The sequence below is a fragment of the Lissotriton helveticus genome, chromosome 2_2, assembly GCF_964261635.1.
Source record: "Lissotriton helveticus chromosome 2_2, aLisHel1.1, whole genome shotgun sequence".
NCBI classification, from domain to species: Eukaryota; Metazoa; Chordata; class Amphibia; order Caudata; family Salamandridae; genus Lissotriton; species Lissotriton helveticus.
Window position 1 is genome coordinate 468,776,894 of NC_136060.1, and position 16,973 is coordinate 468,793,866.

Below are 16,973 nucleotides of genomic sequence, written 5' to 3' on the forward strand. Positions count from 1 at the left end.
AGTGAACTGGGTATGCTCAGACGTGAGTCCCAGGCTCTCCACACCACTGGAGTCAAGCTATCCAGGCTGATGAAGGCTGATAGCCAGAAACCGGTCCTTGGATGCTTGATTCCAGTCTGGGAAAGACATGGCTTGGTAGTTCGGAATGGACTGTTCCCATGAGGCACAGGGTCAGAGCTGATTTGCATATAGCCAGTGTCTAACCCAGGGTGGTGTGGAGTGCAAAAAAACGATGGATTTAGGCCCAGATCCTTGTACTGGGGTGAATGTATGACATTGTTCTACATTCTGTCCATCAACTGTGGTTTTTGCAATTTTCACCCAAAGTGAACTGGGTATGCTCAGACGTGAGTCCCAGGCTCTCCACACCACTGGAGTCAAGCTATCCAGGCTGATGAAGGCTGATAGCCAGAAACCGGTCCATGGATGCTTGATTCCAGTCTGGGAAAGACATGGCTTGGTAGTTCGGACTGGACTGTTCCCATGAGGCACAGGGTCAGAGCTGATATGCATATAGCCCGTGTCTAACCCAGGGTGGTGTGGAGTGTAAAAAAACGATGGATTTAGGCCCAGATCCTTGTACTGGGGTGAATGTATGACATTGTTCTACATTTTGTCCATCAACTGTGGTTTTTGCAATTTTCACCCTTAGCTACATATCCCTAAACCCCCTTTCTACCCCTACACTCCACCGATAGCTGAACAGTAAAACCCCTCACTATCCCTAAACTCCACCCTTCCCTGAACCCTAACCCCCTACGGCTAAAGCCTTAAAACCCCTCACTATAGCCAAACTCCACCCTTCCATAGAACCTAAAAATCCTCACCACCCCTAAACTTTACCAATCCCTGAACCTTAAATACCCATTTCTACATCTAAACTACACCCATACCTGAATCCTAGAAAAAATCATCAACACCCTAAACGTCATCCAATCCTGAATTCTAAAATCACTTCCTCGCCCCTAACTGCTACCCATCACTGAACCTTAAAAGCTCTCATCAGCCCTAAACTGCGTCCACCCGTGAATCCTAAAAATACCTCCCACCTAAACTTTACTCATTCTTGAACCCTAAACCACCCCTACCTACCCCTAAACTCCACCCATTCATGACACCTAAATAAAACACCCTTTAACTCCCTCATCCCTGAACCCTAAAACCCATTTCTAAACTTGACCTCCACCATTCCTGATCCCTAAAAAAACTCATTATCCCAAAACATTACTCATCTCAGACCCCAAAAAACCCTCACTAGTCCTAAACTTCACCAGAGTTGAACACAATTTTGGATTCTTTTTCACAATTCTTTCCTTTAGATTACCTTTCATTTTCGATTAATTAGCATTCCCTTAAACATGGTTTTCCATTATTGTTTCCTACAATGGGAGTTCCCAGTATTTGCTTTTCCAATAATTCACATACATCAAGTATCAAGATGTATAAGGCGCTAACAAAGGATTCTTTCAAATTCTTATGCACAATGCTTCGCTTTAATCTACTGCATGGAAATTGAAAATTATGTTGAATAGCTTTCAAACTTTTATAGCATTATTGGTTATCCCTCAGGGAGTAATATTTTCTCATGGATCTTATAAGATCTTCCATCTGACTGCTATAAGGACAATTCCATACTCCACTTGCTAACTGTATTTCACACGTAAAGAGACACCATTATATTGTTTTTCTTTATATAAAGTGTGCTTTTTACAAAATTGATAGATCCAATGTCTTGATTAAAATTAGCAATATAAAAAACAATTGCTCATTGGCCTTTTCTTGTGATTGTGAACAGACGCATTTATGTGTTGTTCTGTCTCAATTGCTGCTGAAGGGTGTTAGCACTAAGTCAATGGACTATCATTAAAAAAAAGCACAAGTTTGTACACTGTGCACAACTGATAGAGAAACCTCTGAACACATTTTTAATCTGCCCATAAACTTAATGAATCATGAAATCAATATAAGGTACTACTGAATATGGAACTTAGGATTCGAAATTGGGAAATGAATAAACACTAAAAATAGACAATAATGTGGCTAGGTTTTATAATCCGTATTCATATATGTAATGGTTTACATCTTTTGCAACACATGAATATTTTCTGTCAAAGTTATCAGAGTTAAAAAGGTTTAAATCAAATTAAATATTGATCAAATAAAGGGACTATTGGTTCATTAAAACCTGTAATGTTGTACTATGTTTCACATTTTTCTATTGTCACTGTTTAGTTCTGTTTTTAACAACTGAAAATGTTGTTTAAATGATGTGCTTCGAGTTCAGCATGTATACAGGAAAATGCTGCCTTTCTACGAAATCTGGAAGAATAGCCACAAAGAATTATTAGGATTACACCCAAGTAAGTTTTCTGGGCTGTTGAAATTCATCGGAGGAACTTTGCGTTTTATCTTAAAAAATCACACAACTGTATTGGCTAATATCAGGGTTTGTGCTAAATTATCTCTCAGCTTTCTAGAATTCCAATCTACAAGTCCATTCTTTGCTTAAAATGGGGTACAAAAAAAGCAAAACATCTGGGGTTCCGTACTAGTTGATGGATCTCTTACAAGATACAAATATATTAATACCCCTCAAGTACAGCACCAATAATAGCCTTGCAAACTTCAAACAATTGCTGGCCTTTAGAGACAAGACAGAAGGAAACAAAATCACTTCGTAGCCTTGATGTTTTCATAATTGTCATATTAGGAATTCTAAACTGTAGAAAGAAAGGAGCATCATGTAGCCCTGTTTAAAAAATACTTTCATGCACAAAATATAATTAACTGCCAGAGACAGCTAAGACTTAAATGATACAGGACTTAACATACCTGCGATACTCTGTGGTACTTCTAAGTTGACGTTCACAAAAAAACGTATGCTGTCACCAGAAACAATAGAGGACTGAACTGTGTCAAAGAGCTCATCTCCTCCTCCTCCACCATCTTCTTTAGTTTCACAGCCTTCATCCGTATCACACTTAAGGTAACCTGTAATTCAATAGTTTTGTTTACAACCATTATTTTAAATCCCCATTTCTTTACCTGAATTGCATATCAAAAATAAAAGTTGGCTTATCTAATAATCATATTCAGTGACAACCTTTGATTTCCTAACACTTCCATAGTATCCAGACATTCCATTTTCCAAAATCAATACACGCACTTCCGAAAAAGTCTGGACTAATGTTTAAAGCCTTGAATACTTTCTGTGGTAAGCGCTTTTAATGTAATGTTAATATACTCTAAAGATTTACATGCTCGGAAGAACATTTTCAGCATTCTGTATATTTTTATAGTAAAAATTAACAATTGTTACTTACCTGTAAACAGGTGGTTCTCCAGTATTGGTGTCTTTCATAGATTCACATGCTTGAATATTCCCCGTCGTCGAAGTGGGAGTCCCACGGTACATAAAGATAGCAATAATGCTAATATATATATATATATATATATATATATATATATATATATATATATATGTAATAACATAATACATAATAAAATAGAGAAAATACACACTGGAGAAACCTCTATAATGGCTCCTCCATAGGAATACATTATAAAGAGAAAAACTCATTTGTAACATATCAGTGTCATTATGTTAGTCCAAACTGCAGCCAATCAGGCTCAAGCACCCTCTAGAACCTTCTACTCAGAAGCTCCAGCCCTCAGATTTTCGTAGCACCAAAGTGAAGTAGAGTGCATGAGGAGAAGAGAGCCTCTGAGGGGAGGATGGGTGAGTCGCATGTGAATCTATGAAAGACACCAATACTGGAGAACCACCTGTTTACAGGTAAGTAACAATTGTTCTTCTCCAGTATTAGGGGTGTCTTTCATAGATTCACATGCTTGAATAGAATAGATAGCAGTAAACTCCTTAGAACTGGGATTGCTAAACATATTCTCCAACTTGAAGTTAAAAACATACAGCTTAAAAGCATATAGCAATCACAGAAAGAAAAGGAGGAGGGAACAGAGGCCCACCTTATTTAAAAAGATGACGAAGCACTGCTTGCCCCACTGCGGTATCCGCCTCGTTGATGGTCTCCAAACAGTAATGTCTGGTAAAGGTGTGCCTGCTGGACCATGCCCGGCAAATCTGGTGTAGATGCACCCCGGCAAACAAAGCGGTGGATGACGCCATCGCCCTCGTCGAATGTGCCTTCACTGAACACTGTAAAGGCTTGCCAGCTTGCTGGTGACAGAAGGAGATAGCTGCTGAGAGCCATCTTGCAACTGTTTGTTTTGTCACTGAGTGTCCCCTCCGCATCCGTCCATATGCCACAAACAGTTGATCGGATTTACGGAAAGGGGAAGTCCTTGAAATGTAAAACTTTAGACAACGTTTGATGTTTAAAGAATGTAGTAGTCGTCCCGCCGGAGATCTTGGATCCGGGAAAAAAGTTTTTAAGAAGACAGGTTCGTTCAAATGGAAATCAGTAGGTACTTTCGGCAAAAACGAAGGATTGGTACGAAGTGACACTCCATCGGGCTTAAATTGTAAATACGGAGGCTTGATCGTGAAAGCGTGAAGATCACTTACACGCCGAGAAGATGTTAAGGCCAAAAGTAATGCAACCTTCCAGGTAAGAAACTTGATGTCTGCTTTGTGAATTGGCTCAAAAGGAGGCTTCATTAGTTGTGACAACACCACGTTGAGGTGCCATGCCGGAGGAGGGCGCCTAACAGGAGGAAACTTCCTGAAGAGACCTTTAAAGAACTGTCGGATTATTCTGGATGAACAGAGAGACGCTGAACCATCGTGTCGAAAGCGCGAAATAACCGCTAGAAAGACTCTCAAGGTGGCATGAGAGAGACCAGACTGAGCGAGGCTCAAAAAGAAAGGAAAAAGCTGCTCCGGAGTGGAACTGACTGGATGTACATCTGATGCAGCGCACCAATGACAAAAACGCTTCCATTTTAGCTTGTACGTTTTGATGGTTGATGGAGCTCTAGCAGAAGCTAGAATGTCTCTGCATTCCTGAGGCATATCTAAATTTGCAAATTCGATGTATTCAGGTTCCGTGCCCATAACTGAAGCGTAGTTGGGTCTGGATGGCAAATATGACCTTCGTCCATCGTCAGGAGGTCTGGACGTGGATGCAGAGGAATGGGTGTGCATTGGGATAACAGAAGAAGTTCTGAGAACCAAGCCTGTCTGGGCCAACGAGGTGCGATCAGTATTAAGTGGCAGGGTTGCCTGCGCATCTTCCACAACGTCCTCGGTGTAGGAGAGTAGGGTCTGCAATCCTATGATCACCCAGATATTTGCTTTTTGCTTCACTGGTTTACGACTTTCCCTGGCTGTGGGCCTGCTAATCAGACCCACAGCCTAGCTGTTCTCTCTATTCCAAATTGTACCCAGGTACTGAATTGGCACTGGGCCCTCTCCAAGTCCCTGTACCCAGGGCTGAGGTGCACCCAGAAGTCTCCCAGGGGCTGCAGCATGTATTATGCCACCCCTGGGTTGACTAACTAAACCAGACACAACTGGCTGCTTGACAGCTGGGGCAAGGTGGTGTAATCACCCTTTGCTTTAGATATAGTATTCCTATATCTAAACCTAAAATGGACACCTATATTCCTATCAGTCACTCCTATGGCAGGCCTTAACAATCCTCAAGGCAGAGTGCGTGGAATAAGGTGAAATGGTGCTCTGGCATGAGCTGAGCCCGTTTGCAGCTTGCGGAACCAAGTCCTAATAGCTGTTCCATGATAACGCATACCATATACTCTTAAGTGCATTATAATCCTCGCGGTTATATGCCAACTCTGGTATCGCTTTATCAAAACATGTCGAGTAAGGTGTCATACAAATTGGAATACTAACCCCTCGCCAATTATGGCGACGGGGTTAGCATTCCACCCTTCTAGAGGGACACGACATGTATGTAACCTGTAATCCCGGTTAAAGTCAGACATAGCCTCAGCTCCACAAGATGGATGCTGCCACCGAGACACAAGTCTGACCTCCTGCTGCTGGGAGTCCTCCCAGCACAGGAGCAAGGACAAAGGGTTTCCTGCCAGGGGCGGTGCCAGCACCGTCCCAGACAGGATTTTGTGTATCCTAGGTAGGCAGGGCTTTAGAGGAAGGTGACTGCAAGTGGCACCCCGGTGCTCACTGTGCATAGGCCGGCTTGAACCAGTTCCAGGGGCACTCCAGCCCCTGATCTGGGGAAAGCCCACCAAAGGAGAGGGGTGTAACCACCCCCCTCCTAGTCCCACCCATAGGGCAGGACTTAGTCGCGTGCCAGCCCCCTTTTGCAGGATAAAGGTAGGAGCAGGCCCCCTTCCAAATTAGATCATCTTTGAATCCTGAACCAACTTTCCACGAAAGGAACTCAAGACCCTTCTCAAGATTTCTCCCTTGTGGCTAAGGAGTAGTCACCCTGCAGCAGCAGGCACCAACCAAGCATCGCGGTCTGCTGTAAGTCTCCTCACCGGATCAAGACTGCCCAGCTCGACGAGAACCGGCTTCCCTGGCACCTCTGACCTCTACCTGCATCATCAGCCCAGCTGTGATTCGTGGGTGTGACGAGACCTCGAGGGACCGGCCATCTTCCAAGACTGCACGACGCTTGACCAGCACGACTCCCGAGTGACCCTCGACCGAGTGCTTTGGGGTAAGAGAAGCCCCAACCCTGAGCAGCTCCAGCACCGAAGTTCAGCTCCCCTGCATCCACGAGATCTGCGTGGGGCCCTTCTGCTCTTTGCTGCTCACCGCGTTGTCCAGGTCGCTTGCCCGTTGGCTAGTGGCCCTCTGACGACGAATTTCGACGACAAACACCGCTGGTCTGGTTGCTCCAGACTGGCCCTTGCTCCCCTCCAACAGAGGAGCACCCTGGACCCTCCTGGTCCACTCCAGACGCCATTTTAAGTCCACCGCGTGGGCTTGCATTTGCCAAGACTTGTTGCCCCAATCCTAGGTCCAGCGACGTCGACAGCAGATATCTTCGTGGGACAGCTCGCACCTCCATCCTGGTCGCCGACAACGCCTCCTGGTCCGAGAGACTGCAGAGCCCAGCAGCGCCCACTCACCTGGTTGAGGTGACTTCGCCCGGTGCCACTCTGGTGCCCACCTAAATCACTGGCTAGTGATTCAGAACTTGGTCCCCTCTGCTTACAGGTCTTCCTCTTCACCATCCAGGCTTGGATCCCCAAGAACTTCTTCACTGGTCGCCTGCCAGCAACTTCTTTCTTCAGGCTCCTGGTTCATCAACGAAGAAACCCGACGACATTTGAACCCTATGCAGCCGCAGCCCCTGGGCTAGGTAAACCGAGTACTCCGGTGCTCCAGCGTAGACCAACTCTCTAAGTGTCTAGATCCACTTTCGTTTTTGACCTACCTAGTCGGGTTCGCCCGAAAACACTAACTTTGCTTTTACTAGCCTCCATAGACTTTTTCCCGCCTTACGCGTGAGAGTTCCCACTCTGCACACGACGTCCCTAGGCCTCCTGCTCGTAATCTAAAGGTTCAGTAGTCCAGTCCTAGCGATTCTAAAGCCTATGAGAATAGTACTTGCCTGCTAGTAATTACGCATTCCACTTGTTTAGTATATGGTTTTTCGTGCCCCTCGGGCATTTGTGTAAATTGTGCGACTTAAAGTATTTTCGTAAGAGTTTTGTTGAGTGCTTAGCTCCCTGACTCAAAGAGTTCAGGGTAGACTTGTTATAAATAAATATCTGTTTATTTTCATAACAACTTGTGTGGTGTCCTTTCACTTGGTGTTCAAGGGGTAAATGTGATGGTAAAACAGCTGGCTTAACACGCCCTCTAGGGTTTAGCCTAAAGACTGCACGTGTCCATGCTACTAGGATAGCTGGTCTATCAGGTTGACTTACAACCAGACATCAATATGGGTTGTTTGGACTGATACAAAGTGTTCACTAGAATAGTGAACATTATATATCAGGCCAACTTCTCACACTCGGCACCAACGGGAACGGAGGGAATGCATACGAAAACAGTCCGGTCCAATCCATGAGGAGGGCATTTCCGCTGGACTCTGGGTGGGGATGCCAGCTGGCAAAGGTTCGGCACTTCCGATTGACCGGGGTTGCAAAGAGATATATCAGGGGGCGACCCCAACGGCGGAAAACCATGTCTAGAGACGGCTGATGGATCTCCCACTCGTGAGTGGATGACGTGGACCTGCTCAAAGAATCCGCAAGGATGTTGGACACCCCCGGTAGATGGACCGCCGTTAATGAAATTTGATGACGAAGAGCCCAGTCCCAAATCCTTTAAGCCAGTTGAGACAGTGGCTGAGATCTTGTGCCGCCCTGTTTGTTCATGTAGTGCATGCTGGTGGTGTTGTCTGTCTGAACCAACACCGACTCTCCTTGCACTACAGGCAAGAAAGATCTGAGCGCTAGGAAGATCGCCATCAACTCCAGCCGGTTGATATGCCAGGTCCGTTGTGTCGCCGTCCATTTGCCTTTGATGGAAAGGTCCTGGAGATGAGCTCCCCAACCCTCCATGGACGCATCTGTAGTCAATGTCAGATCCGGAGACTGGGCTAGAAACGAAGTTCCTTCGTCCAGATTGGATGGGTTTACCCACCAAAGCAAACTGTCCTTCATGCGGGATGTCACCCTCACCAGGTCGTTGAAAGACCCCGACACCTGGCGCCATTGCAGGTCCAATTCTTCCTGTATAGGACGAGTGCGTAACCTGCAATTTTGGATCAGTCCGATACAGGACGAAGCCATCCCCAGAAACGACTTTAACGTCCGCACAGAAACTGACTGTTTTGACCGGATGAGAGAGACCAGACGGACTATCTTTTGATGACGTTCGAGGGAGATGAAGGCTTTTGACAGGTCCGTGTCTAGAATTGCTCCTAGGAAGTTTCTTCTTTGCAGCGGAGCAAAATGTGACTTCTCCATATTGATGGTTAACCCCAGTGACTCGAACGTCTGCTGACATAGACGTGTGTCGTGAGCCAACGGTAGAGGAGATTGGGACTTTAGAAGACAATCGTCCAGATAAGGCAAGATCTGAACTCCCTGAAGACGTAGATGAGCCATGACCGGAGCCAAAACTTTCGTGAAGACACGAGGAGCTGATCGCTGGCCAAAGGGTAGCACCCTGAACTGGTAGTGTGCGTGACCCACTGTGAACCTCAAGAACCGACGATGCCGATGGAGTATTGGCACATGAAAATAGGCGTCTTGCAGGTCTATTGTTGTGAGAAAATCTCCGCTGGAGAGGTCGCAAGACCTCTGATAGCGTCAGCATGCGGAAAGATTGCTGTTTTAGGAATAAATTGAGCGCTCTCAAATCTAGAATGGGCCGCCACTCTCCCGTCTTTTTGAGAACGAGGAAATACTGTGAGTAGAAACCTTTCCCTCGCTGAGATACAGGAACCACTTCGACTGCACCCTTTTCCACTAGAAGACGCACCTGATGTTGTAGTTCCTCGAGATGTGGAGGTGGCGGGCCTGATGGTGGAGAATTTGGAGGAATCTCTGTAAACTCCAAGGCATGACCCCTGTGTACAATGTCTAATACCCATTGGTCCGATGTTATCATGGACCACTGGGAATAAAACTGCGATATTCGCCCTCCAACTCTTTGCGGAACTTGAAAGTCATTGACGCTTGGTATTGGAGCCCCTATAGGTAGTTTTGCCTCTATAGGGTCTTGATTGCTGTTGACGATTTGACTGTTGGTTGGAGTAACGCTGGTTTCCTTGATTGTACTGGCGGTACTGGGACTGTCCTCCTCGAAAAGTGCTGGAAGTAGTGCCTCGTCCACGTGCGCCACGAAAGGGCTGCTTTTTGAATTGCAAGGATCCAAGCGATTTTGCCGTATCAGTGTCTTTCTTTATCGATTCTAGTGCCTCATCGACGTGAGAGCCGAAGAGAGACTCGCCGTCATACGGCATGTCGAGTATCCTCGACTGGACCTCTTGCCGAAACGACGTGGATTTTAACCAACCCTGACGTCGGAGAGCCGCAGCACTGGCAAGGATACGGAAACCAGTCCCCGCAACGTCCACAGCACAGTCGATCATCTCTTCTGAGGCCCTCCTGCCATCCTGAAGGATCTGGTGCGCTTCCGCTCTAGATGCCTCCTGAATCAAAGAGACTAACGCAGAAATGTCAGACCACATTTGTCGGTCGAAACGACCTAAATTGGCCAATGCATTTACGGCACGGACTGATGTAGACGCCATGGATGAAAACTTCTTCCCAATCGCATCCAAACGCCGACCCTCTATCAGGTGGAGTAGTGATACGAGTTGCAGGGTTACGTGCTCGCCGTTGTGCTGCTTGGGTCACCACTGAATCCAGCTTAGGATGCGAGAGCAAGCAAGCGGGCGAACCAGTCGGTGCCCTATATTTCTTCTCCAGCCAAGGGAGTTGAGCAGGTAAGGAGTTAGGAGCGTGCATGATCTTTAAACCCTCCTTCCACACAAAGTCGATAATAGGTATGGTGTGGACCTGTTTATAAGGCTTGTTTTTAAAATCGTAGAGAAAGCAGTCTTCCTCTCGCTGTGCTCTTGGCAATTTGAAGCGTTCTGCCGCTTTATCCATCAAGATATGGACGCTAGCGATGTCAACCAGAGGTGAATCACCGGAGTCGCCCGGCTGAGGAGAGGGCGTCTGCGTTCGATAGTCATCGAATTCGGCCATATCCGGGTCTTGGTCGTCATCCGTATCCTGGAGAACTTCTCCTTCCTCTCTATCTGGCTCTGTCTCATCCTCCACATCTTGATGAACAACAGTGGGGATGGGTTGACGGGGCCCTTCTGGAAGAGCTATCTGCTCTGAAGGTTGGTGCTGGTGCCGAGTAGGCTCCGCAGACTCAGATGCAGTATGGCACGGCGTACCCTGAGGTGTTGGAGGAAATCTCCTATTGTAGTCGTCCAGCATATGCTGGAGGTTGGAAACCAGAGACTGGGAAAGTTGCCATTGGAACCTGTATACATTGTTCCTGCTGCTGGTCATCGTACTGCTCCTCGCCGTCTTCAGAACTGGAGTCCTGACACTTAATAATTAAGTCCGATGGACTGTGGGCATCACCAAGAACATCGTCGTCCGCAATGGATTCCGTTTCCTGGTCAGTCGCGAACATTGGCGAAGGTGGTTGGAGACTTGGAGGTGGCAACTGAAGTGCAGATCCCTGGAAACCTCTCATGGAAGGCTCCGTAAAGACTGGAGAAGTTGAAGTGTCAAAAGGCACTAGGGGCATAGTGGCGAAAGACATTGCTCCTGTGGATGCTACGCCTGCCTGCTGCGTTCCAGAATGTAAAGGCAAGACTGCCGTTGATGGAGCCGTCGCCGTTGATTAGGTAGTCAACGAAGATGTTTTCCCTGGAGCAGCCGTCGAAGATGAAGACGTAGACACAGCTGTTGGAAACGGTGATTTTTTAGATGTACTCGTCGACGAGTGTTTTGCCCCAACCGTCGACGGAGCCTTCGTCGACGGTAACTTCGTCGACGAATCCTTGGGTGTGATCTTCGTCGACGAAGCATTCGTCGACGGGGTCGTCGACGAACTGGTCGACGGAGTTTTGTGTGCCGACGGGATCGTCGTCACCTTTGAACTCGTCGACGGGACATTAGGCGTCGACGATGTTTTCTTCGTCGACGGCAGCTTCTTCGCCGTCGAGATCACAGGAATCGTCGACGAGACCGTGGAGGTGGAGACTCTCGTCGACGTGCAGGCCGTCGACGAGACGGTCGTCGACGACGATGAAGCAGACGTCGTCGTCATAGTAAACGTCGACGAAGCCACAGCAGCCAATTTCGTGGATGGAACGGTCGTCGACGAGCCCGTCGACGACCGCGCTGACTGAAGTGTTAGAACACTCGAAGAGGCTGGAAATGACGCCTGAGAGCCAGGTCTCGTGGGCGTAGACACAGAAGTCACAGCAGTAGTAGGAGCTACTGCCAAGGCCAGCTTTTTCTTCTTTAGAAAAGGAGAAGGCAACTCCTGAACACTGCCACGCTTGGAAGCAGAAGTTGAAGGACCTGACTGAAAACTCTCTGCATCTGACAAAACTGCGTCTTTGTCCTGAAGGCGCTTCAACCACAAAAGAAGACGACCTTCCCTGTCTCTGAGAGTCTTAGCAGGAAAAGTTCTACAGAACTTACAATCAGCCACCTTGTGTTCAGGATATAAACAGTAAATACACTTTTGGTGGGGGTCCTTCTCAAACAAACGCAGTTTCCCACAGGAAGAGCAAGGCCTGAACAAAGACTTCTTACTTGACATCTTGAAAACTGAAGTAGTAAAGTTGTAATGAAGGAAAACTGAGCAGAGCTCAGGGAGACTCCCTTCACACGACGTGCGGTAGAAAATCTGAGGACTGGAGCTTCTGAGGAGAAGGTTGTAGAGGGTGCTTGAGCCTGATTGGCTGCAGTTTGGACTAACATAATGACACTGATATGTTACAAATGAGTTTTTCTCTTTATAATGTATTCCTATGGAGGAGCCATTATAGAGGTTTCTCCAGTGTGTATTTTCTCTATTTTATTATGTATTATGTTTATATATATATATATATATATATATATATATATATATATATATATATATATATATATATATATATATATATATATATATATTAGCATTATTGCTATCTTTATGTACCGTGGGACTCCCACTTCGACGACGGGGAATATTCAAGCATGTGAATCTATGAAAGACACCCCTAATACTGGAGAAATTCAATGAGGCTCTCATCACTAGGACCAAAACCACAATCCTTTTTATAGGGTCCCTTTTCATACAAAAAAACAATAGGGCTGCAGCACTATCATGGTTTCCTTTCAGGAACAGGATGTTCATTCCACTCCTGAGCCATGCGATAAATGTGTCACAAAGATCTAGCAGAGGTCAAAATCTGGAATACCATTCATTTAAAAGTTCCATTAGCAGTTCATTATTTAGCCTTTGATGTCATACATACACTTGGCAGAGCAGGCCAGACATGCAAGCTCACCTCACAACACAGACAAGGCCCATAATGGTATATGTTCCAGCTGATTTTGGATCCCATTAGAACAGCTTGTTGAGGGGAAAGAGTACTTTCAGCACCTTCCACCCCATCCCCACAACTTAGACAGAAAAAAGATTTTTGGTGGTATGCACTTCTTACTTTGGTGTAGGGTCAACACCTAAGAAGCATTGACAAAGCCATGCAATGCTTTCAAACACAGGCATAGAGAAATATAGCTCTATGAAACTGCACAGTAAAGTCAGACCTTTTTGCTTTGACACTACTCGTTAGTTGCAATTCTTGTAATGATGGCAGAAGTATTATTGGTAGTGGTGGAGGAAGTACTGTTCCATCTGCCGGAATAGTTTGATTTAGACGATAGTCAATGAGCTGATAAGCGGCCAACCACATATGGTGGGAGATAGAAAGCACACATGGCAATCTACAGGCAAGAGATTGGGGTGCAGAATCTTTTCTTTCGATTGAGAGAGTTGATCCTCTCTGAGTGACAGTCTAGTGACAGGTGCAGGTGGTCTGAGCTAAGCAACATTGTCAATTTGGTGCTATAACGATGGATTGGGCTTTGCCTGGCAACTCTTCCTCAGAACAAGGACACAAGGGTATGGGAGGAAAGGCATAGTGAAGCAAAAGCTTCCACTTAAATTTTAAAGTATTCCCTACAGCCCCCTGCAACGGATGCAGAGGCCACATAACATCAGTTATGGGTATTCTCACAAGTGGTAAAGAGGTCCCTCTAAGCAGTATCCCCAACTGGGTGAAGAGAGTACCACCTCTGGACGGAGAAGCCACTTGTGATCCGCAAGATGCCATCGGCTGAGGCTGTCTGCCCTGCCGGTCAGCCAGTCAGCCAGGAGAATTCCAACCATCCATAGCCCCTGCTGGGACGGGCGTCCGTTTCAGTGCTCTGGACACAGGTGAGATGCCACTCTTTCCTGCTTATTAATGTACCACATAATAGTTGTATGGTCGGTTAACATCTGGCCCAAAAGACGTTGAAGGGATGAGAAGACCGTGAGTGCTAGCCGAATCACCCACAGCTTTAGCAGACTGATGTGTAATTGCTTCTCCTGAAGAGACCAGAGACCTCTGATCACCAGATGCAGAGGATACATTGACCCACCAGAAGATGGAGGTGTTAGTCACTACTGTGGTCACTGCCAGCAGAGGACAAAAGGACCAGAGTAAATCTGCTGCAGTGTCCATGGAGATCGCAATGGAGTCTCTCAGATCTCCCATGTGTTGCAACCACTGCCGACCGAGGCGCAACTGGAGAGCGGTCATGTGCAGCATGCATGAGTGACCACGAGACTGGGGGAAGAGCCAGCTCCTCCAACTGTGGCTCCTGCAAAGACTGAGGCTGCAGAGAAGCCCAAGGAGGAATTCTACACTTGGATCTGAATCTCCCAGGAGAAAACTTCTCGTGGCAACGTTTTTCCCTTGAAGATTTGATGAAGAGGGCCAGGAAGGGGACATTGATCTTGTCTAGAAAGAGATCTAATGTGACAACTATGACTAAGGTCATCAGTTTGCCGTGGCTGTTAAAGGCTTTGGGTTCATCCTCAGTAAGAGATCACACCTCAATGAATCACCTCTCAGGTCAGTTGTATGGAATATGTACCCATCACATTTTTGACAGGGCTTGAACCCTGATGTTTTAGGAGGAGACATTACCCACACTGCTCCAAATTTCTTTTCTCACATGAGGTGGAGAGAAGACTCAGATCTGTGCCAAAAGGTACGAAAAAAACATTTTTTGGCTCCAATGACATCATCATGACTACAGTAGGGCCGAAATGCAGCCAGCGCCAGCTACTGTTGACATAGAACTATGGCAAACGTTTCTGGATCCAGTCTCCACCTTGGGATGTTCAAAGGTGAAGAACCTCCGGGTATCTATATTCATTAAAGAAGGTATTTGAAGAATTCATGCTACAATCTAACTTGAGAAAACATACTTAGAAACAGCATAATGTTTGATTGAAAAACCATATGCAATCAAAAGTTGCCATGCTAGAAATGTTTGCTACATCAGTGCAATGACTGGGGGCACTGTTGAAGCGCATACTATCAAAAATCTTGCAAGATACTAAACTTTCAACTTAAGTTTCGTAAAACATAACTTGTTGTAAATTAGAATACATTTCACTGTCACGGACTAAGATTAAGCAAAAAGTATACATGTTATACATATGTTAAAAATAATCACAGCTTGCAAAATGAGATTCCCAACATTTGATAGAGCTAAATCAGCTTCCCGTATTAGGAGTAGCAAAAATTTGTGTAATTATATTTGATTTTGGCAAACTTTAATGTAGTTATACGAAATGCAAATCTGTCATTTCACGCAATTTTAACAGGAAATACACCCACACCTAATGAAGAACCACGAACATCAGCCACTTGTGTTCTATTGTTAGCAGTAAATTTCTACCACAAATGGTGCATTTTGCTGTCAATTTTTACTGCAAATGGTGAGTAATCGCTAGTAGTGTAATGAGGTAATTTGAGGAATTTCACTTAACAAGTGAGCGCAAATATTCTAAAAGTACATGAATTACGCAGAGTAATTTTTGTTGCCACCAGGCTCAACTAGGAGACAGTTTTGCAATTAGTCAAACAGCTTTTTAAAACCCTCAGCATAACTGTACAGGATTTGGAGAACCCTGTACATTGAGTCTGAGGGACACGCAGAGCAGCATGTACTAAGGGCTTAGGCATGCAAATGAACACTTATTTGTTCAGCCTCACCCATATTATCCTGTTCTGAGATGAACATTTAGGTATTTCCTCAAGAAGGATTTCATAATCAATCAGTTCAGGGCCGGAAACGGTTTTCAAATGTCCAAGAACCTACAGTGCCACTTTAAAATAATAGGGACTCTATAGCATTAAATGGTTTCAGTCAAAGCATAAGAGCTGGAGGTGTGTAGAATTTCATGTAACCCACATATGTGATTAGAACAATGGATACAGATCACCTCTTTCAGTGCTTACAGAAAATATGCTCATAGAACAGTTTCAGGTGCTGGGTTAACAAGAATGGTAAATTACACATCAAACCCTCAAGGGATGTGACATGGTCAGTAGGCCTTGGAAAGTAGGCCTTTGTAACTGTCTCACTGAAGATTGTTAGCATATTTACCAATGATCGTTCACAAATTTCCAGAGAGCACAACAATGGCTTTAGTGCAGCATATGGACTTTGGACAAACTTTTCGTCAGGCCCTACCATTAGTCACCCCCACCTGCCAGACTATACAATCAGCCAACCATCTTCAGCGTGGCCAGCAGAAAAAAAAGTCTGATCTTCAGCTGATCGCATCACCCAATTCCTTGCTGTCCAGAGCCAACCGGGTATAACCTTTGGCCTTGCCCATTAAGCTCTGGGTACAAATAGTGACCACACTCTGCCACACGAGTCCTTAGAGAATGACCTTCAGTTATGCCGAGCAGGCTCTAGGCGCAGAGTAGAACCTTCTGGCACACAGCCCTACCAGTCTACTAGTCCACTAGTCAGAGGCTCAGCAGGGCCTGGCTTTTGAAAATGCCTAGGTGTGCTTCCATGAGTTAATCAAGGGAATGGTTGCTTCTCTAGTGAAGGTCCAAGAATACCTCGTAATGTGGTGCTTGGCCTGGTTGGTGACCAGACACTAAACATTTCTGAGTTCCAAGCAGACAATCCTCCCAGTGACTCCTGATCAACAAAAACAAATCACAGCTTCCAAAAGTGGGATTACACTGACAAAGCAATTATAAAAATGGAGAACTTTAGAACTTAAACAGGCTGAAATATATTGATACGGTTAAGGATTATTGGGCCTTCACACAATTTATCCATTTATACATTTTCTTTTATTCATACCAGAGGTACCCACCAATACATTTAATTCCTCTGGATTTACCTCAAGGTATTTTTATAATTATCTAATCTCTCCATTATCCAGTATATTTCCTATGAAGAACTCCCTCGTACTGAAGTAGAGTCCGCCCTGA

General features: G+C 45.5%; 2 protein-coding genes across 2 annotated transcripts in view; both read right to left on the bottom strand.

Moving 5' to 3' along the window:
* SLC4A11 (solute carrier family 4 member 11) overlaps positions 1-16,973 on the bottom strand; it is a 1,943,806-nt gene that overhangs the window by 999,587 nt on the left and 927,246 nt on the right. The window contains exon 4 of the mRNA XM_078678714.1: positions 2,833-2,991. Coding sequence (XP_078534840.1) covers positions 2,833-2,991 — 159 coding nt within the window. The remainder of the gene's footprint in view (positions 1-2,832; positions 2,992-16,973) is intronic.
* LOC144821543 (uncharacterized) overlaps positions 1-16,973 on the bottom strand; it is a 1,076,254-nt gene that overhangs the window by 30,277 nt on the left and 1,029,004 nt on the right. The window lies entirely within an intron of this gene.